At 40.0% G+C, this 25,133-nt stretch overlaps 1 protein-coding gene across 1 annotated transcript; it reads left to right on the top strand.

Annotated features, from left to right (window-relative positions):
• Nucleotides 1-902: 902 nt before the first annotated feature.
• On the top strand, nucleotides 903-21,506 carry txnrd2.2 (thioredoxin reductase 2, tandem duplicate 2). Its single transcript, XM_066688959.1, has 17 exons — nucleotides 903-987; nucleotides 1,913-1,978; nucleotides 2,136-2,192; nucleotides 2,425-2,569; nucleotides 2,776-2,850; nucleotides 3,653-3,731; nucleotides 4,127-4,189; nucleotides 4,810-4,880; nucleotides 8,388-8,407; nucleotides 8,991-9,082; nucleotides 10,588-10,762; nucleotides 15,608-15,744; nucleotides 17,029-17,124; nucleotides 17,221-17,313; nucleotides 18,326-18,397; nucleotides 18,617-18,714; nucleotides 19,000-21,506. Exons 1-17 carry the CDS (start codon nucleotides 912-914, stop codon nucleotides 19,121-19,123), a joined length of 1,539 nt encoding a protein of 512 aa, XP_066545056.1. The 5' UTR covers nucleotides 903-911; the 3' UTR covers nucleotides 19,124-21,506.
• The last annotated feature ends 3,627 nt before the right edge of the window (nucleotides 21,507-25,133 follow it).

Raw genomic sequence — 25,133 nt, 5'->3', positions numbered from 1 at the left:
GTCTGGTGTAATTCTCTACCGTAGTAACCACAATCTGTTGACATCAGACTTCAATGATAGAAAATGAATGAACACTGCACCCTTAACTTATAACATGTGCTGTGCTACAAAACGTTTGGGAAGTTAAGTGTTTGAAAAGGTTTGGGAAGCACATATTGGTGTGTGTGTCATTCAGTCGTAAAAGGCAATGGCTTGTGTAGGGAACAGGGGCATGTCATAGGTGATGCATCCTTATCTTTGGTCCATATGTACCTGCTTATTATGTGACCACTACAACACTGGTCTGAGTGTATGGGTTTGCCAGTCAGATTGTTGAACAGCATTTTCCTTTGTCAAATACTACACACTATCAGACCTCCACTTCGACAGCAGACAGGGAGCGTAGAGGGCAGAGGGCCTGCTGTGTGTCGCTCTCCAGTCATACTCTCGAGATGGAGGATCAGCGGCATATTGTAGGGAACAAACATAGCTACTGTATATCATCTATATCATATCACTGTTTTATTATATCATTATTTTTAAATACAAACATTTGTGATCATTTTGTATCATTGCAGTTTAATGTCAATACAGAGTGTGTGCGTTATACTATATATTTGAATCACACATTTGCATACTGCATCCCTGCAGCCACTGTCTTTTAGCTTCCTGCTGTATTATTATTATTATTATTATTATTATTATTATTATTATTATTATTATTATTATTATTATTACAAGTTTAACAGGCATGATTTAGAAGGAGTGCAGTTTGTATAATTACCCTACTGGCTAACAGGATATCAGCTATCCCAGCTCGAAAATAAGTACGTTTTATAGATCGAAAGATCAGTGGTAATTACAAACTACGATCCAGGCAAAGCACTGGACAGCCTGCTGTCGGACCCGGGGTCCTTCTCTTTATAAACAACATGGCTGCGCTCTGCAGGTGGAGACACCGCTTTAAACGGACACTAGATCTGCGAAACATAACCAGGAATCTGTCAAGTGGGTCATTGCTTAATTATAGATATCATTGTATACAAATCTATTGAGTTTATATATATATATATATTAAATATATATATATATATATAAATATATATATATATATATTACGATATGAATAGAAATTTTAGTCGTTCCAAATTGACAGCCAAAATAGTGTGAAAGTCTAATTTTGTTTTTTGTGATTCAAATCCATATACCGATGTATAATGTTTTACTGTAAACTATGTTTTTGTTCAGTTTTGTGGAGATTAGTCTAGACTGGCATTCACATTCATATTTTAATTGATAAGGATTGTTTCTTATGTTTAATTATTAATGTAATTTGAGCATGCTGTAAGTTTTAAACTGGCTTGGAAGTTCATGTAATCAGTGTTGTAAAATAAAATAGTTTTTTGGCCCAGTTTAGCAGGGGTTTAGAAGACATTTGCAACCTGCGAAATCTGTCCACAGAATTGAAGTGAACTGAAGCATAGTTTGCTATAGTACACGCAGTAAACACTGTAGCCTACTGACAATATGGCTTCCACACCTCTGAAACATTACAGTGCATCACAAAGCATAAACTTGTCAAGGAAAATCATTTTGTATTATGATGATCAAGGACTAATCTAGCGAAATATAGTACTGGTAAATTGAAATACCGTTAAAGTAGCAACTTATTGCAAAAATAACCCAACCTGTATAACTGTGATTAAAATGTAAGAACAACACTATTCTGCGTACTTATGTCTGAAGATAAAAAGCTGTGCTAATATTTTAATGGTAGTTTGAATTTGTGTTGCCCAACAGTGTCACACAACTCCCAATTATCAATGGTCATGCGATCTGCTTTTGCACTTGTGTACAACGACATATAAGTACACAAACATAGACAGGCGGAGGATAGAATAAATGGGTTGTTTTTGTCTTTTCTTTTCTTAAGCAAATTATGACTATGATTTGGTGGTTATTGGTGGAGGATCAGGAGGTCTGGCTTGTTCAAAAGAAGGTAAGCCTCTCCTGTGCCTCTCTTATCCAACTGTGAATGATTATATATTATATATAAGTAAATTCTTATTGTAAAATGGATGGATGGATGGATAAATGCTTATTGTAAGCAAACAAATTGTAAATGCTAATAATACTTTTTTGTGAATGGTTCTCAGCTGCACAGTTTGGGAAGAAAGTTGCTGTCCTAGACTATGTGGAGCCTTCACCTAAAGGTAAGACTATAATATCATGAAGAATGTATATTGTAGCTTCCACCAAAACCTTAAATATTTTTTAGGATGTTCACTGGCTTCAGTGCCGCTGTGTCATTTGTCTTTTGAATTTCACTACAATATAATAATATTGAACTGAAACCAGACTGAACCCCCTGGGCACCTGTTTATCCAGCTGCCCTTCTTGTTGGTTTGTTTTCCCATATGTTTACACATCCAGTTTCTGTTTTAGGGACCAGGTGGGGTCTGGGTGGGACCTGTGTCAATGTGGGCTGCATTCCCAAGAAGCTGATGCATCAGTCTGCTCTACTGGGGAGCGCAGTGAAAGATGCCGGGAAATACGGCTGGAAAATCTCTAGTCCAGTAACGCATGACTGGTAGGTATTTTTCTGCAGGGCAAGAGTGACCCTGAAATCTCTTCAATAATTAATTTTCCATTCAAATAAAGTAAAACATGAGTTTTATGTTTTGGTCCAGCACTATTGGATTAAACATGGTGGTTAATGTGGCTGGTTTCACAGTCCTCAGTTAGCACTATTCATGACATTTAAACAAATTCACCTCTTTTTAATGCATGATCCAGGCCGACAATGGCACGGGCTGTGCAGGACCATGTGCGATCCCTCAACTGGGGCCATCGAGTTCAGCTGCAGGACAAGTGAGTCGATTCTGAGAGTTTCTGTGACTGGATTCTGCCTAGAAATAAATCGCAAATCTATCTGTATGGAAGCAAACGCAGTGGTGTTGGTTAAAAACCACGAAAATCCTTATCTCTGGATGTCTGTAAATAAACCATGCTGAATGTCATTGTTCCAGTGATTGTCATAAGTGTTTTAAAGTGCAGCTACTTTCGGCCATCTGTTTCTATGTTGTGCACATTATAGGGTATATGAGGCTTACTGTACACACAGTATACAATTACACCAGCTGCTGTTTGCCTTTTACTTTAAGTGCAAATGCTTGTCACAGTCAATACCGCTCTTTCTCCAGTGCTGTTTTCATACAAAGTTATGTTTCCTTTTCCACCTCTTTGTTCTGATATCTTACCTTTAAGGGACTCGAAACCTGTTGATGCAAAGATGTTATCGTGGTATGACACACTTTAGGATCATTGCTCAGGCTGAATGGCTGCAGGGTAAACAGGTGTTGAGACATAGTTCAGCACTGTGTTGGTGTGTACAGTGTTTACTGGAAGCTTGTTCGTAATAAAACAAATTGAGATAGTGGTAGAGCCGAGGTGTGGGTGGGTAACAAGCCCTTTACTTTGACCACTGGACCACCTAGCCTCCTACACATTAATTTCATGAGTAGAGATATAGGGAAAGGTTCACAGATTTTCACCTTTTGTGGTGTGATACCATACCCAGATCCACCATAATATCTGTACATAAAGTTGACATTGTATCTGAACTTTGGCACAGGCAGAATGTGACATCTGCTCGTCTTCCTATTTTTGACAGAAAAGTGACGTATTTAAACATGAAAGGAAGCTTTGTGGATGAGCATACTATCAGAGGAGTAACTAAAGCTGGAAAGGAGGTAAGCTGAGTAACACATTCTGCATTTGGTTATGTGCCACATACAAAAGTGTCAGTTTAAGAATTTCTTACAAAACAATGACTGGTATGCACAGCCATAAGTCATAATTTTTACATTGTTCTTTTTTAATCAAACTCAAATTGCTGCCTGCATTCAGCGTGCCTTCACCAAAGACAGGGGGGAGCAAATTAGTCATTTTAATGTTATTTATCCACAATCAAATACATTTTTATGTTTATACATTTTGTTTATTTGTTTTTGCTGTGCTGTACAGAATTGTATGAAGATACTTTATTTCAGTTCCTCTTCAGGAACATAAAAAGAGAATAAAGAGATCTGTTTTTCCTTGTGGGCTCTTGGAATTCAGTCATATCTCCTGGTTCTTGTATCTGCAGACTGTCTTTACTGCTGGGAATATTGTAATTGCAACTGGAGGACGGCCAAAGTACCCCACACATGTGAGTCTCCCATTGGGGCCCTGCTGTGGGTATCTGTGATAAAATTTAGAGTCTGCAAACTGGGCTTCATTAAGGCTCACCATCTGCAAAACTCAGACAGGCACAAGAGGGGGAATCTCTCTGTCATCACATTGTTCAGTTATTAAAGCCATAGTAAAGACTGTCATTTCTCATTTAAGCACCTTTGTTGTATAACTCTTTGGCATGCTGTTATAGATGTGTATAGATTTTATTTTTTCAACAGCCAAAAACCTTACAGTATGACCAACTAAAGGTATTTTATTCTTCACTACCACCTGTGCAGAGGTTTCCCTTTTGCTTAAATGCATACATTGAAGCTAAACCCAAGGAAGGTGTAACACAAGTGGTGCACCATATCAAAACACACAGGACAAAGAGCCAGTTGTTCAGGGATCAACACAAATCCTGCTAAAGCTACTCTTGGAAACCGAGCTGAATGGGTGGAAGCCAATACCTATATATGATTTTAAATGCCATATTTGTATTTATAGATTTATTTATTTTTTTAACATTTATTTTACTTTTGTCTTCTGTACATCTGAAATACAATCATTTTTTCAATGTACATTATATGATCTGCTGTTTGTTGTTAAAATCAGATTCCAGGGGCACTGGAACATGGAATTTCAAGCGATGACATTTTCTGGTTACAAGAATCACCTGGAAAAACGTGAGTTGATGGTTTTCTGGTCTATCCTGTCTGTCGCGTCTAAAATTGTGTATCTGGGGTTTCACAGACAACACACTTTGATACACGGAATTTCCACTTTCACCTGTTTTGTTCAATCTGAATTGAACTTCACTTAGTTTTTCTCCTGATCTTGATGCAGTTTTTTGTTGTTTGTTTAACACTTTTGCACCAGTTTGCAAATTTGAGACGGACGTTTTTGCATTTGTCCACATGGTGGCAGTACACATTCAACATTAATCATTTTAAATGTTTCAGTTCAGTGACTGACTACCTCTTGTTTGTAGTGATTTTTAATAGTAGCAAGACAAAACTAACATTTAGCAGTCACTAACTGCAGTGACACTAGGACTGCAGTTTTTCAGCAGTTTTTTTTCGTAGATAATGATAATCTCAGTATGAGTACCAGTGTGCAGTAGTGGTCAGGGCTCTGGATTCCTGAGTGGAGGTTGTGAGTTCGATCCCATTTGCGGGTATATTGGACCAGTTACCCTGGATACAGGCATGTTCTAAGAAAAATAAAGATTATAATAATAATGAACAAGACAAACAGTTTTCTTGCATTTGCTGCTAGTATAACTAATGCCCTCACATTGAAAAGTATTGCCTGTGGAAATGACAGCTTTCAAGTTTTACAGACGGCCTTTAAAAGTGTAAATGTCCTCTCAGTGGGAGGCAACATCGAGAACTGGGCTCTCAGTGAGTTTTGGAGTCGGCCTCTTCACAGGATAAATCTGCAGTGCAGCATCTCAAGACATGCCCTCTCTTTTTTCACTATGCTGTCATTTCCACAGATGGTACAGGATGGATAGTAGCTGAGAGAGCAGTTGACAGCCTATTTCCATGCAGTCTTAGTAATATCACCTGCAGCGTCTGAAGGCTATTGAGGGCTGAAGTGAATGATTTGTAACCGCAGGGGTTGGCCCACTGCACCACACACCTGAGCCTTTGCAATCCCATACTCCTCTGCACCTCGGCAGGCGTCTCAGGGAAAGGTTGTGCCGGTTCAGTTGCAGTCTTTTCCTTGTAGAGGAGTGTGCATTAAAACAGTGTTTTATAGTGATGAGGAACCATTTAAAGCACTTTATTATTATTTGATGTAGTGCTTTTCATAACTGAAATTTAAAGCTGATCTTGATGCGGTTTGGACATCCCTGTTAAAATGTCTCTTGCTGTTGATGAGTGACTTCTGTCATGTTCTCGAATCTAGAATCTGGTTTACACACTATAGCGGCAGTTCACAAATCCTTTCTTGCACAGGCAACTTACCTTTCGTCATCCTGTGAGCTGCCTGGACACTCCAGTTATAATGTAGTATGCCTGTAGGCTTTCGGTTATTGTAACCATGGGACTTCTTTTAATTCTTTGTGTCATGGCCTATGAAAGCACAAAAGGTGTAGTTGTTTGATCAACTTCACATTCTTATCAAATAATGAATACAATAATCAAAGCAGTTTTCAATGTGATATCAAAGTGCAGCATTAATCGTATTGTGTTACTACATCTGCTTTGTGTTACTACTAACCCTGAAGGTATTTTGAATTAATGAGCCTTCCAACAGAAAAAATAAATAAATAAAAAGTCACGCAGGAACACAATATTTGATTTACGGTTGTGAAATATTTGAATTTCATTTATTTTATTATTTTTTCTTTTCACTTTGTGCTGTATATGGTCTGCCCTGCCAATAACATATTTATTGTAAAACATAAGCAGTATTTTTGGAATTAGTTCTCCACACATTGGCATGCAAACCCCTGAGAGGAGGTTCACTGGAAGTGTTGCAATTGACAGTGTGTAAATGAAATACATAAGTAAAACAGTAAAACATATTTATTCCTGCATGAGAATTATGTGGAACAGCTGAAGAAATCAGACATCGTGATTGTCAGATTGAAAAGGATAAAGAGTTGCACTTTCCAGTATGGCTTTTGTCCACTTGGCTGTAAGTGCAAGTTGTAACAGTGTATTAAGGGAGTATAATGTTTACACATCACATTCCTGAGTTTTAGTTAAAATAAAGCCTGCAGGGGCTACAGTAGCTTTTCTGTGTTTTTTCACCCGGTGCCTGTGAGGATCTGTGAAAAGTTCCAGTAGTGCAGCAGTCTGGAGGCACAGACCGGGATCAGACGCACAGAAGGACACACGGCTGCCAGTCCTCCTCTGCTGGGGGCTGTGCTGTTTCTGTGCAATCGGCACAGGTCCACGAGATAATGAATAACAGCCCAAGGTTAATACAAATCAAAACAAAACCTTTATCGTAAGCTTCTTGATACAAGTGTCTAGCTGCTACACTCCACAACAAGCTAAAAGGAACTCTAATGACCCCAGGTTTATTAGGTTTCACGTTGCCAGGAATAGCAGCATCCGCCCATGTGTGGCTCGGAAAGCCTCTCGCCCCTTTCAGAAACTTAAACACCCTACAGTTACAGACGTTTTTCTATTCTGCACTATATGGGAATATGACCTGTGGATTGTCTATAGTGACTATCGCATACGTTCTTTGTTTAGCGCTCTTGTAGCCCATACATGTGGTCATCTTTGGAGGCAAAACCGCTGCCTGCAAAATCCAAACCAAGATTTATTTAGTATTTTTCTGCGGCAGCGAGAGCGTAAAGCCAAATACTGGTGGAGTCTGGGTAGAAGGGGAAAAACAAAACACAGAAAACTTTGAATGATCAAATAGGAAACAAGCGATAAAAACTCCTGGAATCGCAAGCAAAGCTCCTCACCTAATCCCTTAATCCACCTTACAATGTGTGTTAAGTACAGCTGTACATTAAGTGGACAGTTGCAAGCTGGGCATGCTTATTTGAGATGCGCTTGCTTTGTGTGAGTCAATGACTCGCAGTCACTTAGCTGTCAAGGCGATGTGGAAATGAAATGTGAAGAGCGGTGACGTTTCTCTCCTGCAGGCAGAGGTACAGCGCAGTAAAAGCTAGAATTAGGCAGTGATATGGAGCATGCATTGAGAAGGGGGATAGGCTTTAGTATCTGCTGGGATTAGCAGGAACATTACAATTACCAATTCTAGCAGCACCGTATCTTTCACATGGATTAAAGGTGTGAATCATCAAGGCCACACACACAGCCTTCCCTTGCACACCCTCTCTGTGTTTCTCTTTCTTTCTTTCCTTGTGTAGGTGAGCTGAGTGCCCTGGGTTAAGTATACCAGGCCAATGCTTTGTGACAGTCTTTCTTGTTGGACTGTCAATTCAATTATTTGTAGTCTCTGTTTGCAGAAGCATTACATTCTGATGTTTTTTTTTTCTTTTATTCTTAAGCATTTTGGTTTTTTTAAATAACGTTTGATGTACTTTTTTTGTTGAGAATTTTGTAGACCTGTTATTTCTTGCACAGAAACTGCATGAGAAAATGTGTACATTCGGAAAGGACCCCCAAATTGTACTTCCAATTATTATCTTCATGTTGAATCTAATCAATAAACAATTCTAAAAGTGCTCTTTCCACTTTTTCATTCTCTCTTAGGCTCGTTGTTGGTGCCAGCTGTATCCTTGAGGGGGAAAAAAACAAGTTTCTTCAATGGATACGTTCCCATCTGCAGTAGACAGTAATTTAGAGTTCCTCTCTTACCCATTACCTGTACCGAGCAGCAGGCTGGAGGAAAAATCCACCTTGTGTTTAAGCTCAGCTGCTGCAGGGGGGCCTGTTTGCCCTGGGGTGGTGTGTGTGTTATTCCTGTCAGCCTGCTGATTAGACCAGACACTGACAGCTGCTAGTCACAGTAGCAGAGTCTCCATTCAGAAAAGCATTCACAAAACTCGCAAACGGACAGTAACACACACTCAACACAAAAACTATTTAACAGTTCACAGGTGTAGATGTCAACATCTCACGCATGCATGCTTTACATGTAATGTTTTCATCTATACACTTACGGATGGAGAAATGGGCACTAGTGTTTGTGTATGCCACGCATTTGTGCCGTGTAATTTAAATCCCCATGAGAACTATACTAGCTGAAGTGATCGCAAACACCCCCTCTGTATTACACATGGCTTTAAGTCGAGATTTTCTCATTGATAATTCATGCCTTCATTGATCTGATTTCCTGAACTCACTCTCCTCAAGACGTGGCCCTAGAGTGTGCTGGTTTTCTGACGGGCATTGGTTTGGACACGGCTGTCATGGTGCGCAGTATCCCCCTGCGAGGCTTTGACCAGGTACTGAACTGCTAAGCCCCAACACACACACACACACACACACACACACACATGTACCTTGATTTTCATCACTTCCAAGCAGCAGATAAATACCCCTCGGAATGGTTGCCATGGTAGTTACTCTAAATCATGTTTATACACATACATAGCACAGTGCTCCTCACAGGGCCTCTGTTTACTTCTAATAAATTCATCCCAGGCTGTGTAAAAAGTAAGTGCGTCTTAAAATGTAGCTGTAAGCTTGAGCTTTGCCTCTGAGACTGTTGAAGATTTATAGCAGGGCTTTCCTCTTCTTATTTTTTTTTTACAAGTTTATCATCCATATATTTAATTTTATTTGCCTTTTCAACGATTCCCCAAGTAGCATGAAAGTGATCTTCAAAGTATGGGGAGCTGTGCGGGCCCATACAGCCGTGCTAACATCTGCAAGGTTCGGTGCTGCGGAAGAGCCAGAACAGCTGCCGGGCAAGTCTGGTCCAGGAGACTGCAATCTGGCCAACCGTTCAGTTCCTGATATTGGGCTCCACTGCAGGCCAAAATCAAATGCGCACAGCTAGCCAGGAAGGAAATATATAACCGTTAAAACATGTGCACATGAAGAAGTAACTAATAAATGGAAGTAGTGATTGATTCTAAACATTATTGTTATTTTTATTAACGTGGCTCCTGGGGTCTCCATGGTCACTTTTTCTAGTTTGTCTCGAGTGTGGCCGTGCTGCCCCAGTAGCGGATGTACCTGGAGCCCAAGCAGTTTACCACTGAGCTTGTATCAGCCTGCCTGGGGCTCTGGGACGTGGTTAGGTATGACTGGGTGCCCTGCGTGTTACAAAGCCTAAGATTAACCACGGCAACTGGGAGACGGCTCTGTGTGTGGGATTCTTTGTTTAGATCGTTTCTTGTTTCCCTCGTTTTTACTCTCCTGTATGAATCTAAAGCAATTATTGCATTTTTACAGCATGACACTCGGTGCTATTAAAAGCAGTATGACATTTGTGAATGAAGAACCCTGAGTGGCAGTAATTTGGCAGCGGCCCTGGCTTGCTGTAATTTATTAAAGGTGTCACAATCAGATGTCTGCTTAAAAAAAAAAGAAAAAAAAGTTTGTAGGGTAGGAACCATGGAAAAAATTGGAAGAGTTTCTCAACTGAGTCACCACAGGAAGATTGACAAGCAGCCCAGCAATAACAGGAAGAGGTTCTGTACAGACTTGGCTTGGCTTGTTTTCTTTTTTTTTTTTTTTTGAACCGCAAAACAGACAATAAAATGTCTTTTAAAGATTGTTTCACACTGCTGAAGATCATCTTGATTAGCTTCTAAAAACCATACAAGTTTAAAAATAATAACCATTTTCTGGCAGCTTGTGGTCTTTAAATCAGTAAAACATTACACAGGGGGTAAAGAGACAAAAACAAAACCGATACATTTTAAGATATCATAACTTGAATAATAATAATGTACTAGCCGAGATTGATTTATTGTTTTGTTTTTTGTGGCATTTATTGCAGCAAATGGCCCACTTGGTGACGGACTATATGGAGTCGTACGGCACCAAGTTCTTCTGGAATAGCGTTCCCAAGAAAGTGGAGAAGCTGCAGACAGGAGGCCTCCAGGTGACGTGGGCAGGTCAGGACTCGGGACACGAGCGGCAGGACACCTTTGACACCATCCTGTGGGCTGTAGGTGAGTAGGCGGGTTGAGAGGAGATTTTAATAATCAGAGCGTGAAGCACATCAGTTGTTTCAGCATTCGTGATGTTGAAGTAAAATTGTCAGAGCTGTACTTGGGATTTCAGGCATTTTTTATTTTTTATTTTTATTATTATTATTTAGCCTTTCTTCTCTATCTGATTGAATGTCTAAATTATTCATACAAATTGATAATCCTAAAAGTCACTCGCCTACAATGAAAGAATACAGTGATAGGGCTACTGTTTTTTAAATTGTAAAAGCGGAAAAGGCAATAAAATCAAATGCGTACACTGGAAATGTCTTAATTACTGTGTAGAACATGAAAGTTGATGTGACCTCCCAGAATCCACCTCTTCACATGGCTGTTTCTTCATGTCAGTGAAATCTGTTTAGGGAAGACTGTACCAATCTGGATTTTTTTTTTTTTTTTTTTTTTTTTAATTCAATAATTTCATATTAATTCAGTACTTAGACTAATCATTTCCTGCTCTTTGTCTACGGGGAGTTTTTAAATTAATCGAGTTCTACTAAATGACCAAGCACCATTGAGATTCTGCTCTGATGACAAATGTATGCGATTCGGGGCATGGTGAATATAGTTTAGTGCGATTTTAATTTATTAAAAAAAAAAAAAAAATGTAATGCTGTTGGGAGAAAATGCTGTGTCAGCAGAGAGCTAGACTATAAAATGCAAAACAAGGTAATAAATGTTACATAATGGAAATATCACAGGATGTTTCAAATTGACAGTTCGGATAGCAGGCTTTCTTCATCAGGATGTACCCCTTGCAGTGGGTCATTGAATTCCCCTTTTGTTCTTTCTGTTTGGGTTTCCTGGTGATGCCCCATCTGTGGAAATGACGGTCTTTTTTTCTTTTTTTTTTTCTTTTTTCTTCCTCACTGTACTTTTATTACCTGCAGTGGCTTTGGCTGGTTTTGCCTGACAATTTTTTCTCTGTGATCCCATTAGCGGAGACCAGGGGGAAATTGTCCGTGAACTCTGTGGCATTCCCTTTGTGTCAAGATCTTCCTAAAGGATGACAACTGTCTGCTTAAAATGTCACCCTCATCTGCTGCTGTGTTCACACAGCATTATTTTTCCTTGTCTTGTACTTGGCAATTAGTAGACTTTGCAATTATTTTTTTTAATTGAAATCCACTATGTAATTAAATGGCCGTGCAGCTGACACCTCACAGGATGTATAATTGTCTGGAAAGATTCCTGTTAAAATCACGTTATTTATTAGTATGTTTTTTTTTGTGTTTGTTTACACTTGACTGTATTTCCTTGCGAGCTCCCACTGTAAGCTTTTATTCCCCATGTGTAAGACTTTCTCTGTAAGGCAGGCAGTTTTGTTTAGTCTTTTTGACCAGGAGTTTGAATTAGTACTCATCTGGTTGGAGCTGGAAACATGTCCGAGGATAAATATTTATACAGGGTTTCCACAGACACACTTCATTGACTTTTATGCTTAAAATACGGTTAATGGGGCACATACCTCTTGCTGCATTGGAGAAACGATCGTCAGTAAAAGCACATCCTACAGAGCCATTATTAATTCTGATGATTATTTTGGGCTTTGCATACATATCTGACTGTACCCTGTGCTTGTTGATGTTCGCTTTGGAGCAGGAGTACAAACGCAATGATGTTCAGGGCTGCCCAAGTGAATCATCCTGATGTGTACTTCTCCGCTCGTCAGATGTGGCTTTAGATTTCAGCCGCAGCTGAAGCGATGAATGATGGCGCTCTCTCTGGCGGGCACCTTGTGTCTTTTGAGCTGTATTTCATGAAGGGATAAAAAATATATTATAATTATACAAATTAAAAAATAAAATTCTGGGAAATGGCAGGGATGGGGGCCCATGTTACAATAACAACCTGCTGGAATCTCGGGCTGTGGGTGCCAACAGATTTGCTGGCACTCACAATGGCAGTGCCACCCCACCCTTCAGCTTTAACTGCCGTCAGGTTGAGAGGAATCCAGATTGCTGCTGTGCACTCAGCGTTGTGAGTCATTGTTTTTGCTGTGGACACACCCACCCCAGGTGTCTTGGATAATAGGTTAGGAAGCTGAGCAGCACCGAGGATTTCCTGCCTGCTATCTCTCCAGATAAAATGTTTGACTAAATGAAGCTGCCAACCCCCCCATCAGCCCTTACTCATATGTGTTCCAGTAGACAGGCAAACTCTTTTTTCAGTTTCTTCTAACCAGATACAAAAATAAAAACACGAGCCATTTACTTGTATGTGCATAACCAAACAAAATACAAGGTCATAGGACATCAGTCAGGTGAGTAAACGACAACCCAGCAGGTTTTATGGTTAACTTCAAGTGGTCAATCTGTAGAAGCTAAGGAAACTTAGCTTAGTTTAACTTTTATTAATTTAGGAAATAATCAGTCCAGTTAAGTAGTTAAAAGCTAATTTGCAAAAAATATATATATAAAAAAAGAGGCCCCTGTGTAGAGCATATTCAAGTGGACTACCTTGGGACCTGCAGTGTTGCTGATTAATCTGACCTTTATTCTGCGAATGTTTGTCTGAAGGAGTGATGGGTAACTTCTTCCAGTCGCACAGTGCTATGCTAATGTCTCTGTTCTCTAGCCACTGTTTCTGGAGATGTAAAAGCACAGCATGAACAAATCTCACTGGAACTTTGAGTGTCTGATGATAATTTATAAGTTATGATCCCATTAATCGCCACATTGGTATACCCATCAGTAGCCTACATTGGAAATTAAGACACCCAAAGGGGGGGAGATTACAGTATATTTTCATTTATGTGGAAGTGGTAGTTGGGAGGAGTCCTTGTTAAGATTTTGTTGACAAAATTATTATCAAAAAGGATGGGAATACATTATTTTCTGGTCCTTCCCCCTCATGGGAAAATAACAACTACATTGCTTTAATCTTTTGCCAGCAAAATTGGTGTAGCTAATTAGTTTGGTACCCCTCATTCTTTCTACATGTGCTTTAACAGGCTCTGTTCTCACTCGATTATCGGACTTGGTGTGGAACTGCTCCAATACGTTCTAAGTGAACATCTTATCAGTGGGAGAATGTTGCTTTTGTCGTTTGAACAGTGGAGTTTTTGTTTTTGTTTTTAATAATTAATTTCCAAGTTGCAGTAAGTAATAGAGCTCAAAGCAAAACATAAATTATATATATATAAATGCTGTTCAAGGAAAATCAGAGACTTCTGTCACCATGGCACATATTGGGTTTTCAATGTTACTTTGGATTCTTGCAAATCACCCCACATGCATATGCTGTAGTGTGTACAAGAAATTGGCAGCCTTGAACTTTTAGGCTATGGTTTGTCTTGCTGAAAATGAAAAAACAGATGCATACCTTGATACATTAATGTATAAAGCTGGAGAAAACAATATGTGGGAGCTTCATACCATAGCAAAGCCAAGGACATCCCTAGTCTGTAAAAGACACTAAAAAGATTTTGCCACTAAACTATTCCTCCACCTTAGAACCTTGATTTAAACAAAGGTTCCTTTTCAGTAAATATAATCTAATGTTTGTGTCTGAATATTTTATTATTTTTTATTTTATTTTATTTTGCCAGTACTGATCTACTTGGGACAATAATCAAATTGGTCTTGTCAGGATCTCTGTGGTTTTCATTTAGTTTTGCCTGCCTGCTTTGTATTTCTAAAATGTGATCCTCTTTCCCTACGTTTCTGACTGACACATGTCAAAGGAAAATTTGAAAATTAGTAGAATTATTGAGAAAGTACCCTTAACTTAAATTAGACCAAACAATATATACCAGATGTAAACGTGATAAGGTATGATATAAATTGTGTCCCACTCACTTGTCAGGAGAATTGTTGTGTGACAAAAAGTGCTGCACTGTGCACTGAGGAACAGTAGCTCCCCTGTAACAGAGTGTGTTTTGGCCTCAGTGTGTACGTTTTCCAGGAAGAGAGAGAGGTGTTTGGAGCTCACCACCCGAGACTCCCCAAATCTGAACGAACACTGCCTGTGCAGACTGCCCAGATCGCACAATCCACACTCTCTCCACTCTGGAGCTGGAGGAAGTTGTTCCCCTGCCTAGCCAGGAAAAGGTCTCGGGGTTTATTATTTTTGTTGCGTGATAGCATCAATGTTCACACCAGCCTGGCCCTGTGAGGAGAAATAGAGAAAGAAAGAGGAGGGGGAGGGGGAGGGAGGTGAAGGAGTGTTTATTGTGTTACTGAGGGAACGAGAAGAAGACCGCTGAGGTGGGATCTCCTGCAGAGGACAGGATGGGTAGAGCGAGAGAGCGGGCGAGAGCGCAGAGTGTCGACAGCATCAGTCAGCTTCCCCAGAGGAAGTGCGGTCCAGGCAGATGAAAATTTATACACAGAAAGACTCACACAGCCATGCAGACATGACACTGAGGGCCAGATGGCAGATGTGCAATCGAATGATTCACACACACGGTTACTGATAATAGTGCCAGTGTTAAAAGATGGCCTTTGTTCTTTTTTGTTTTTTATTTTATTTGTGTGTCTGTGTGTTGCTTTCTTCAAAACTCTTTGAGCACATAGATATGTTGTGGTTTATGGCTTTAAAAAAATGAAACTATACTTTTGCAAGAGCAGTATATAATGATTGTGTGGTTTTGGAAGCTACTATCCAAATCATTTAGTATTAATTGTTTTTCTTAAATTTAAATGCATTATCCTCTGGTTAATAAGATATTTATTTTGTTTTTTGGTTTATTCCAAAGCGCTCAAAGCTTATATGTTAAAAGCATATTTTAAATTAATCTTAATTAATTAAGATTACGTTTTATGAAATTGCTGACATTTCCAGATTATGTCTGTTATACGTTAGGTAGAGCCCCTGAAACCAAGGCTTTGAATCTGGAAAGCATCGGAGTGGAGATCAACAAAGAATCAGGAAAAATCCTTGTGGCTGCAAATGAAGCTACATCCATACCTCATATCTACTCCATTGGAGACATCAGCGAAGTAAGTCACGATGCTGGTCCTCTAGGGTATAGTTCTCCATCCTATGTCCTGTCTTCTGGTTTTCCTTCCAAAAATACTTGCATTAACAAAGATTAATTAAACCCCAGATTGAAGCCACCTAGCACCGGGATTTGAGACCATAGCTCTACAGAATTTGGCATTTGTTTAGTCTGAACCTAACTTCAATTATTCCTGATGGACATTGCAGATATTTATTTATTTATTTATTTTTTCTGGGAAGAGCTGTTCCCTCCAATTTGTATTGGAGAATAATGTCAAAGGGACATAGTGCAATTTCAATCTGTTGGTTTAAGAGCAGCAGTCTTTTTTTTTTTTTTAGTACAAAAAATGTGTTCAAGAGCACCTGGGGAAATCTAGCCAAGAGATGTTTTTTTGTGATCCAACTTGGGTGGCAATGAATAAACAAAACACAAAGTATTCTCCAGCCGAAGGACATATCTCAGTACAAGTGGAAACGAAGAAGTTATTAATCCCCTTACCTTTTAATAATAATAATCATAATGATAGATTATTTTCCAAGGAGTCTCACAATCAATACATTAATTAATAACTTCCACCAAAGACAGAGATCAGTGCAAACCAGTCCCTATTTACAGACATTACTCTGATCTAAAACAAGAGGCTTCAATGCAATAGGTCTGTTGTGTATGAAGATAAACTGGAATCTGTGTTTTCCCTCATGAATGCACATATGTCTACCAAACTACCAGTCTACCAAACGTGTCTATAATAAATTCTTCTCAGACCAACTGAAGGCTGCCAGTCTAAACCCAGAGGCTGTTAAAATAAATGGCCCGGTTCACACTTGCCATGCATGGACATAACTGTTTACTCAAGCTGGTTTCCATTATTTTGAGAATATATATTTTTTAAAGGGGTAGAAATGTTTAATCAACATGATTTTTCTGTGCTTGCTGGTGTGATTGAATAGTTCCCGTCCTGCACCAGAAAGCAAAAACTGATATCCAGCTTTGTGCAACACTATTAGTAAACAGACACTGAAATGTTGTTAATCAAACCAATAACTAACTTACTCATAAAGTTCCTTGGAGCTTTCCCATTTTGTCTGAGAACCCTTCAGTGGAACAGAAGCAACCCTAAAGCAACATCTGTCCTGTCAGTTCCATGAAATCAATTACAGCGATAGTTGGCCATGTATAACATCGCAAAGGCTTTGAAAAAGAAGGTTTCGTGTCCTGGCAAAAGGATTGTATTGCTTGGCTCCCCTCTGGGTCTGGTCTGAGGTGTCTTTTGTGGTTCCAGGGCCGACCTGAACTGACCCCCACAGCCATCAAGGCGGGAAAACTTTTGGCCAGAAGGCTGTTTGACAAGACCAGTGAGCTGATGAACTACGACAACGTAAGTCAGTTTGTTTACACACATATATTTTTTCTCATTTGTAGTAACCCAGACCAGGAGCAGGTTGTGTTTGACATGGGCATGTGTGTCCCTCAGGTCCCCACCACCGTGTTCACCCCACTGGAGTATGGCTGTGTGGGGCTGTCCGAGGAAGAGGCGCTGGTGCGGCACGGGAAAGACAACATTGAGGTACACCACAGTCAACCAGTGTTTTCCGGGACCTACTAATGTGCAGAGACTGAAAGAAAAGCCCAAAGTGTAGATTAAAATCTGTTCAATTTGCGTCCTGCCTGAACAGCTAATTTTGTGGGGGGTTGAAGAATAAATCGTATCGATTTAATTGTAAAGAACTAAGAAGTAAAAGAAGTAAAAGCGTAAAAGGTGTAACACTCGAGCGATGCAGGAATGAATATTGGGTTTTAAATGAATCCATCGTTATACCCCCTGCTTTGAATGAAGTTGGTATATTTCTAACTTACATTACATGTGTCTGTGTATGACTTTATATGGAATCTGATGAGCGTGTGTTCAGTGGCACTCTGCCCCTCTCTCTCCTGACAACTCTGCTTTTGTGCGGGCGCTTCCAACACCTGTGGAAAACAAACTAAAAACAATTTAGCACAGGGCCATTACTCAGCACGGTGATTGATACGGCAGCAGGAGGTTTGATTGAACCTTACAGCATGTGATGACAAGTTTCGCACTATCACAAACACTATCAGATGCAGAAAAACCGATTTTTGACAGCTGGGCAAAGCAGTGATCCTGAGTGATGCTGAATGTCCAGGTGACTTGTACCTACATGTTTCTTGTAGTTCAACAGAGTCAAGTGAAAGTGCACTTAGATATTTTCATCTTGCTTTCATAATTGTTCATTTTTTTGTATTATTATTCGATAATTTTTTTTTTATGACACTCTTCCCTGTAAATAATAGGGATGCTGGTCTGGTAACATGTGTGGTTCTTCTTTAGTAAAGGGAAAGAAACAGAGACACTTACTCTGCCAATTCCATAGTTTAACCGAAGTACTTTAACACAGTGCATGCCTGTCTCCTTGGTGTATTCTACACTCATGAACAGGATACTGGCATCTGAAACTTGATCGAAACAGTCTGGTTGATATTTGCGTTTTGGTGCCACTCGCATTTAATGGCGGAATTGGCACTGCATCTATCTAATGTTTCATTGTTCACATTCGCAGGTCTTCCATGCCTTTTACAAGCCTTTGGAGTTCACGGTGGCAGAAAGAGATGCCAGCCAGTGTTACATCAAGGTGAGGGTGTTCCCTGTGTTTGATGTGTGGGAGTTGGTTCTCTTACTTGAAATGCATGGGCAAACTCAGGCATAGATAACAAAACATTAACAACAGTTCTGATTTCTGTTTCTCCTGAGCTCTGGTCCAAGTGAAGAGAGTAAGTTATTTTGTGATGTTGTCTGTTTGTGAACCTGGCTGTCTACCAGCTATCTGAGCCCCCTGTCTTTTACCTTGAAGGTGGTGTGTTTACGGGAGGGTGACCAGCGAATCCTGGGACTTCACTTCACTGGACCCAATGCCGGGGAAGTCACCCAGGGCTTTGCTCTCGGACTACAGTAAGCTCGCCCTCCGGCTGCCACTCCAGCTTTCTGCAGATCCCTTCAGTGCAACTTAGTTTCCCATTAACTGATACAGACAGATAGAATTTCAATGAACCCCCTAGGTAACGCAGAGATTAAACATAAAATAGTCACAATAGTTAATTTTATCCATTATAAAATGTGGCACTGATGTTGTATTTTACGGACATTTCAGGGTAGAAATGTGGCCACAACTCCTGTTGCCCCTTGTGAGCTGGGCTTTGTTACATCACTGACGTTCCGTCGTGTCTTTGCCCCCAGGTGCGGTGCTACCTACTCCCAGCTGCAGGAAACTGTCAGCATCCACCCCACCTGTGCTGAGGAAATCACCAAACTCCACATCAGCAAGCGCTCAGGGCTGGACCCCACTGTCACGGGCTGCTGAGGGTAAGACCGCCCCTGACTCCCTGAGCGCACTGGGACCCTCTCCGGAGACGTAGGGGACATGGTCTGCACTCTCCTTGCTCATTTTTTTTTTTTTTCCTCCACTAAACGTGAATAAATTATAAATGGTCATTCTCAGAATCAGAATGGAATGCTTTTATTAGTATGATTTGCAAACATATCATGCTCTTCATTCCAAACAGTTTTCAAATAATCTGGCTTGTAAAGCGGACTCTCTTTGAATGAAATGATTTACTGCTGCAAAAACCCATCCACGGAACACAGAGTAATGAAGTTCAGTGATGGCAAAGTCATTTCTTGTCCCTCGTTTGTTTTTCGTGGAAAGGGGAAAGGCCAGTAGCATTATTTTTAGAAACATATTGATTAAATTGTGATTGGAGGGGAAAAAAGTAATGGCCTAAGGATACTATACCATTTTTTTATTTTTCCCCCTGAGTTTCCTGTCCGGTTCTCTTGGAGACTGACACGCACTGTTTATGTCAAGGTGATGGATGGCAGGAGGCAGTCCCTGAAGTGACACTTCTCTCTTTCCCAGAGGCTCTGAGTCTGAGAAATTAGGCTGATGTCACTCAACAGATCGCCTCTAACAGTTTAACTACATGGTTGTTTAGGCATTTCGTTCTCTAAAAATATATTTATTTTCTCTGAACCCGATATGGGCCGCAATGCCATTCATTGAGTATAAGATAAAAAAAAATTAAACAAATCCCAAAGTTTGTAACAAATGGGGCCCATTCTTTTGGAAGGTAATCCTGTTACTGGCCAGAAGATGGTGTCCTTGTCTGTTGTTTTATACCCAGAATTTGCTGGATGTTTTTTTCCCCCCTCACATCTCCTTTACTTCCAGAGGCAACATTATAACGAATGGAAAAGTTTGTGTAAATAGGATGTGTATTTTAGGAAGTATGACACGTTCCCTTTTCCATCAACAGACACCTACGCATTTATTATTCACGTAATGGGATTTAAAACGTATATTCACAACTCAACAATAAAAAGAAAACATTGAAGCCCAAATGCCACTTTTAGACACTTATTAGAAAGTGGAAGATGTTACGTTTTCTTAACCGCAGTCCACAGTGGTTTACAGACGTTCTACACGATTGACACTGTGGTATAAATCTGTGTGGATGTATAGTTGGGTGACGGCAAATTCTCCGATATCGCATTAACACCCACAAAACCCATTAACTGGCATTCCACAACCCTGCGCAAGTACACAACGACTATCGCACATGAACATGTTGAAAATGGAAGAGAGATGGGGGTCGAGGGAGGGAGAGAGGAAAAAAAAAGACGTTTATTTTTGTTTGAAGTCTAATCTGAGCCCGCTGATTAATTATCCTGACAGGCAAAATGACAAGAGCTTCGGAGAACTTGCTACCACGTTTATTTGTACCTTTGGCAAGAGTAAGACATTAATTCCCCTCTGTGGCCAGTGCTGGGATTCCTGTGCGCTCTGTTCAGGGGTGGTGTGATGATAGAAACAGCCTGACCTTTTGCACCGGTTTAGCAGCTTGACTTTATCATGGAAAAAAAGGAGAAGAAAAGAAAAGAAAGATTTTAACTTCAGGGCTGGGGTAAAAAAAAAACACACACAACAGGCTGAAATCTTCAATTAATTAATTTTAAACTTACTGAATACACAGAGGTATATGTCTAATGAGGCATTGGTTACCAGAGCTAAGGAGTTGATTCAAACGGCTACAGCGCTGCCACAAACAACAAGGTTTTCGGAAAGTGAAAAAGCATGTGGATGGAATGTGGCTGTTTTCTGTGTGTTTTTTTTTTAATGGTCAGTGACTATGCTTCTTCCCTGTGTTTCCAAATTCAGTGTATGCTTGTGAAGGATGCTTTAACCACACAGGTGTTGTAGTGGAGATTGAATCTGCTGCTTAGAGCCCATCAGTGTGACTGGATTTTTCAGATTAAGTGCTTCATTTTGTTACTATTAATAATAATAATAATGTCATAATTTCATGTGTACATATCTCCTTGTAAACGGAAAGTACATGAATTTACTTACTTAAAATTATTGTAGCTTTTCTTGCTAAGAGCTTAGGGTATCTTGAAGTCTGTTGTTTAAAACCAAAAGAAGCTGAGCCCCAGCCCTGCTGAAAATACCAGTGTTGTGAGGGGCAGAGGGTCGGGATTAACCAAGGGGGTGCCAGCCTTATGATGACTTGTGCTACAACCTCTGTGGGCTGGACAAGTCTGATGCCAACTGGCACCCGATATAAAACACTGTTTTTCCATCAATGTTTTGGTTGTTTGTTTCACAGATTGATTCTAAAATGTAAAGTATTATACATATGGAATTGTACATGGTTATTGCTATACAATAATAAAAGAAAATCAATAAATGTGTTTGTGTGGTTCGTGTTCCTTTGAGGTCTCCTAGCGTTGCTGCCGGAGCCTCCAGTAGCTGAATAGCCAGGCTTTTCTAGAATCCGAGGAAGTGATAGGAGTCGGGTCTTGAGAGAGGAAAAAAAAAAAGAAAAGGAAAAAAAAGCAAGACATGTGGGGTCAGAGTCCTGTGACCTGTCTCCATCTCTGCTGACAGGCCCCTGCACAGCTCAAGGCTGTCAGTCTGCAAGAGAATTAACAATAGCAGAATTTGTCATGTTTTTGTTTGCTTAAAGACAAGAGCCTCTCTAATTGTAGAAAAGGGGGGTGACGTGGACACGGAAGAAATTCTGGGCTGCAATAATAGGGTTAACCCTCACCGCGGTTTGTCATTTCGGGCTGTGATATTAGATTTATGGTTAATCATAATAATATCGCTAAAGCATATTGACATGATTAAATCCACTTAGACGAACATGTCACCGTGTCAGGGTGCGTTCAGCAATACGCGTCTTAATCCAGGCTATTGAAGGGTTGACAGGTCGACTCCACGTCTGAATTCATCCCCCCGCCGCGGTGCCCTCAGTCACTCAACTCACAATGAAGAAGCATTAAGATAAAAATGCATTGCTTGAACAGCTACAGGTTTGTGTCCTAAGCCTTTCAAAAAAACAAAGTGTATCTGCCCTGTGTAAACATTTCCAAAATGACGCTCCAAACAGAAAAGCTGAAATGGTGGGAGGATTAACTTTTAAAAATGAGCAGGAGGGGGGGCAATTAACGTATCTTTATTGGCACAGTGAGTCTCCCACCAGCTGTCAGTGCGTGTGCGAGATGGCGGGGATTTGAATTGCGTTGGCTGGGGAGGAGTCTGACAATCTGCAGAAAAAACAAGGGGCTTCCATTTCTGCCCAAACATGAATGTAAACCAGCGTGCTGTGAAAACACAACTGTCCTGTATAGTGCCGCCTCCTCGCAGCTTTGTTACCAGACAGCCAGAAAAGAGCGAGAAAAAGTGTCAATGGCATCGCTAAACATAACTGAGCCTGCAGCCATCCAGCTGATCGGTGTCTTTAACCTCGGTGGGGTTTGTGAGAATTGATTTGTGCGTGTTTTAGTTGGGAAGGGCTGTGAGGTAAGATGGGTTGCTGAAGTTAAGGATTTCCAGGTTTAGCAAGCTTTATATTTAAGCTCAGTTGAAATGCTAGGGATTTTATTGGGTAAGCCTACCCTACCCCTCTTATCTTCCCACTCTCTCTCTCTCTATTTATAAGACAACACATCTGAGAAGAAACGGACCCCGATTGTGAATTGCATAAAAGTGAAATACATGAAAAAGGCCAAGATCAGTGAAACTTGTTGTTAGTCTTCATTCCCTGGCTGTGCTGTATGGTCTCTCTCACGTCTTGGGCTCCTTCACTTCAGCACATCAACAATGCAAACCCTGCCACAGCAGTGCTCCCTTGGCAGTGTCTGAACACAAGTCTTAATACACTTCTGCACAATTTTCATGATGTCACCATGCAATGTCATGCTTTAGTCACAATCCCCCTACTGCCACCAACACCACAAGTGAATCCCGCCAACTGAACGCTCCTTCATAATAGGAAGATATCCGACAGTCTCGTTGTGGCGGGACACAATTACCAACACGGACGAGTAACTTATTTGGTTTTAAAAGTGCTAGCCGGTTTTCTAAAAGAGATTTGAAAATAAAAAAATAAAAACAACAATGCAACAAAGGCTAAATATCCTCATCCTGTAATTCACTCTGTCAACATGTACATACAGGAATCTCATTCATTACCCACTGCTGCAATGTGTTAATTAGATGTTGTCTCCAACATTTTATGACTTTCTGTGGTCTACGTGCCACAAACGAAGATGTCAAAAGAAAAAAAAAAAACAGTAGGATATATAGACTTGCACTTACACAATTAAACGACTTCTTAATCACTTTTGGTATTGTATGCCCTACAAGATGAGATTACCTGTCTAGCACTAGCAAATCAAGTTTGAGTCAGTTAAAGGCCTTCCCCTCTATTATTTGACGCCATTCTAAACAGGTTAGGCTTCACGTGTTGTTTTCTTTGTTCATTTTCTGAGGTTAGCACGAAACCAAGTACCAAAGCATTTAATCACATTCTGCTAAGAATTGTGTAAAGGTGGTAAGTAATTTAGCTGGTTAGGATGAACGGCTGGGAGGATTGATTGATTGTTGAAGTAAATGCCACAAATAATCAATCATCAGTATGTTCCTGAGAAAATAATAGAAAATTATCTGATTGAAATTATAATTAAATAACATAATTGAGCATTAATTTTGGAAGCCTGAAAAAAAAAGAAAAAGGTACAATATACCACATTAATTTCTGCCAATTGGAGCTAGTTGCTTCTTGCCTTCAGCTCCATAATATCAGTCTGACAGAGATGGATATAAATCATTGCCTTATCTCTGTCCCTGACACAATTCTCCATTTTACAGCCAAACATTAGTGTGGAGATTGACTGGCAGGACCAATAGACGATATTCTTCTGACACTTAAAAGAAGACACTGCCGTATTGATGGGCTTCTTAAGCACGAGTGACTGATGGCATGCGAGGATCGCCCTGAGCTCTGTTGCTGGTTGTGATTTATGCTCCGTTTCCTGTTTTGCCTGTTCATGCATAGCGCTGCTCTGTTGGCGTCCAGTGTATCAATGAAAACTGAGCTTGAGGAACGATAATGTAGCTTTACAAAAAATCTGTTTACACCCATTCATTTATTTTGGTTCTTCCTTTGATAGGACGGTGTGGTTGTTCAGCCTGTGAGGTGCATTGCGTGTACAGTGCATTTTAGAGAGGAGACAAATAAGATTGGGTCTCATTTTCACTTTTCGCTTTTTTCTGTGCAAAGCAGTTCTTGAAATAGATTACATGGAATTAGCTGTATAGTGCTGCTTTGAGTCTTGGATGTATTTATTGAAACCAGAAGGATTTACAAGAACAGTATCCCAATGTTGCAATACCCGGCTCCTTGCTATTTTGAAATCACTCCTTTAATTTCCGTTTCAACCATGTCTTATTTTTTGCCTTTGAGATGCAATTTTGTCATGTGATAGTCATCAGAGTTTTGATCATTATTATCCTTTATTGCTGTATGTCAAATATATGTAGTATAGTATGCACTAAGAAGCTTTACTTGGAATCCAATCATTCAAAATAGATTTTTCTGTGAATGTCTCAAGTTTAAATGAAATTCCACTTTCTTCTTTTCGCATCGTGAAGTCAGGGTACACTCTGTATTTTGTGGATTATGTGTTATGCTTTCTAAAGTGGAGTTCAGCTGTGTAAAATAAAACAAACAAAAAATAAAGAAACCGAAACATAATAGAAGTAGAAATGTAGCTGTAAGGTCTGTGTGTATGAATTAGAAGTAAACCAAAGATGCAAACGAGGTGGTTGGCAAACAGGAATTATATTCTTGTGAGAGAAAAAATTGCCTAAGATGAAGGGTTCTGTGGATCTGCATAATAAACAAAGCCCAAGCAGTGAATCAGAGGGATAGCAATTATGTTGTGGCATTTCAAAAACAGTTCCTGTTGTCTAATTCTTAACTAATGATAGTACAGCAGAGTGGGAGTGAAAGGGAGGCGTAATTAAA

This window comes from Amia ocellicauda, chromosome 17 (genome assembly GCF_036373705.1).
Source record: "Amia ocellicauda isolate fAmiCal2 chromosome 17, fAmiCal2.hap1, whole genome shotgun sequence".
Taxonomy (NCBI): Eukaryota; Metazoa; Chordata; class Actinopteri; order Amiiformes; family Amiidae; genus Amia; species Amia ocellicauda.
Note: the sequence above shows the minus strand (reverse complement) of the source record. Positions and strands in the feature narration are given on the sequence as shown.

Bases quoted from the DNA above. Each gene is read 5' to 3' on its own strand.
- txnrd2.2 (XM_066688959.1), top strand. From the start codon at position 912: ATGGCTGCGCTCTGCAGGTGGAGACACCGCTTTAAACGGACACTAGAT. The intron at 4,881-8,387 runs GTGAGTTGATGG...ATTCTCTCTTAG, and splicing joins CAAGAATCACCTGGAAAAAC to GCTCGTTGTTGGTGCCAGCT. The intron at 9,083-10,587 runs GTACTGAACTGC...CATTTATTGCAG, and splicing joins CCCTGCGAGGCTTTGACCAG to CAAATGGCCCACTTGGTGAC.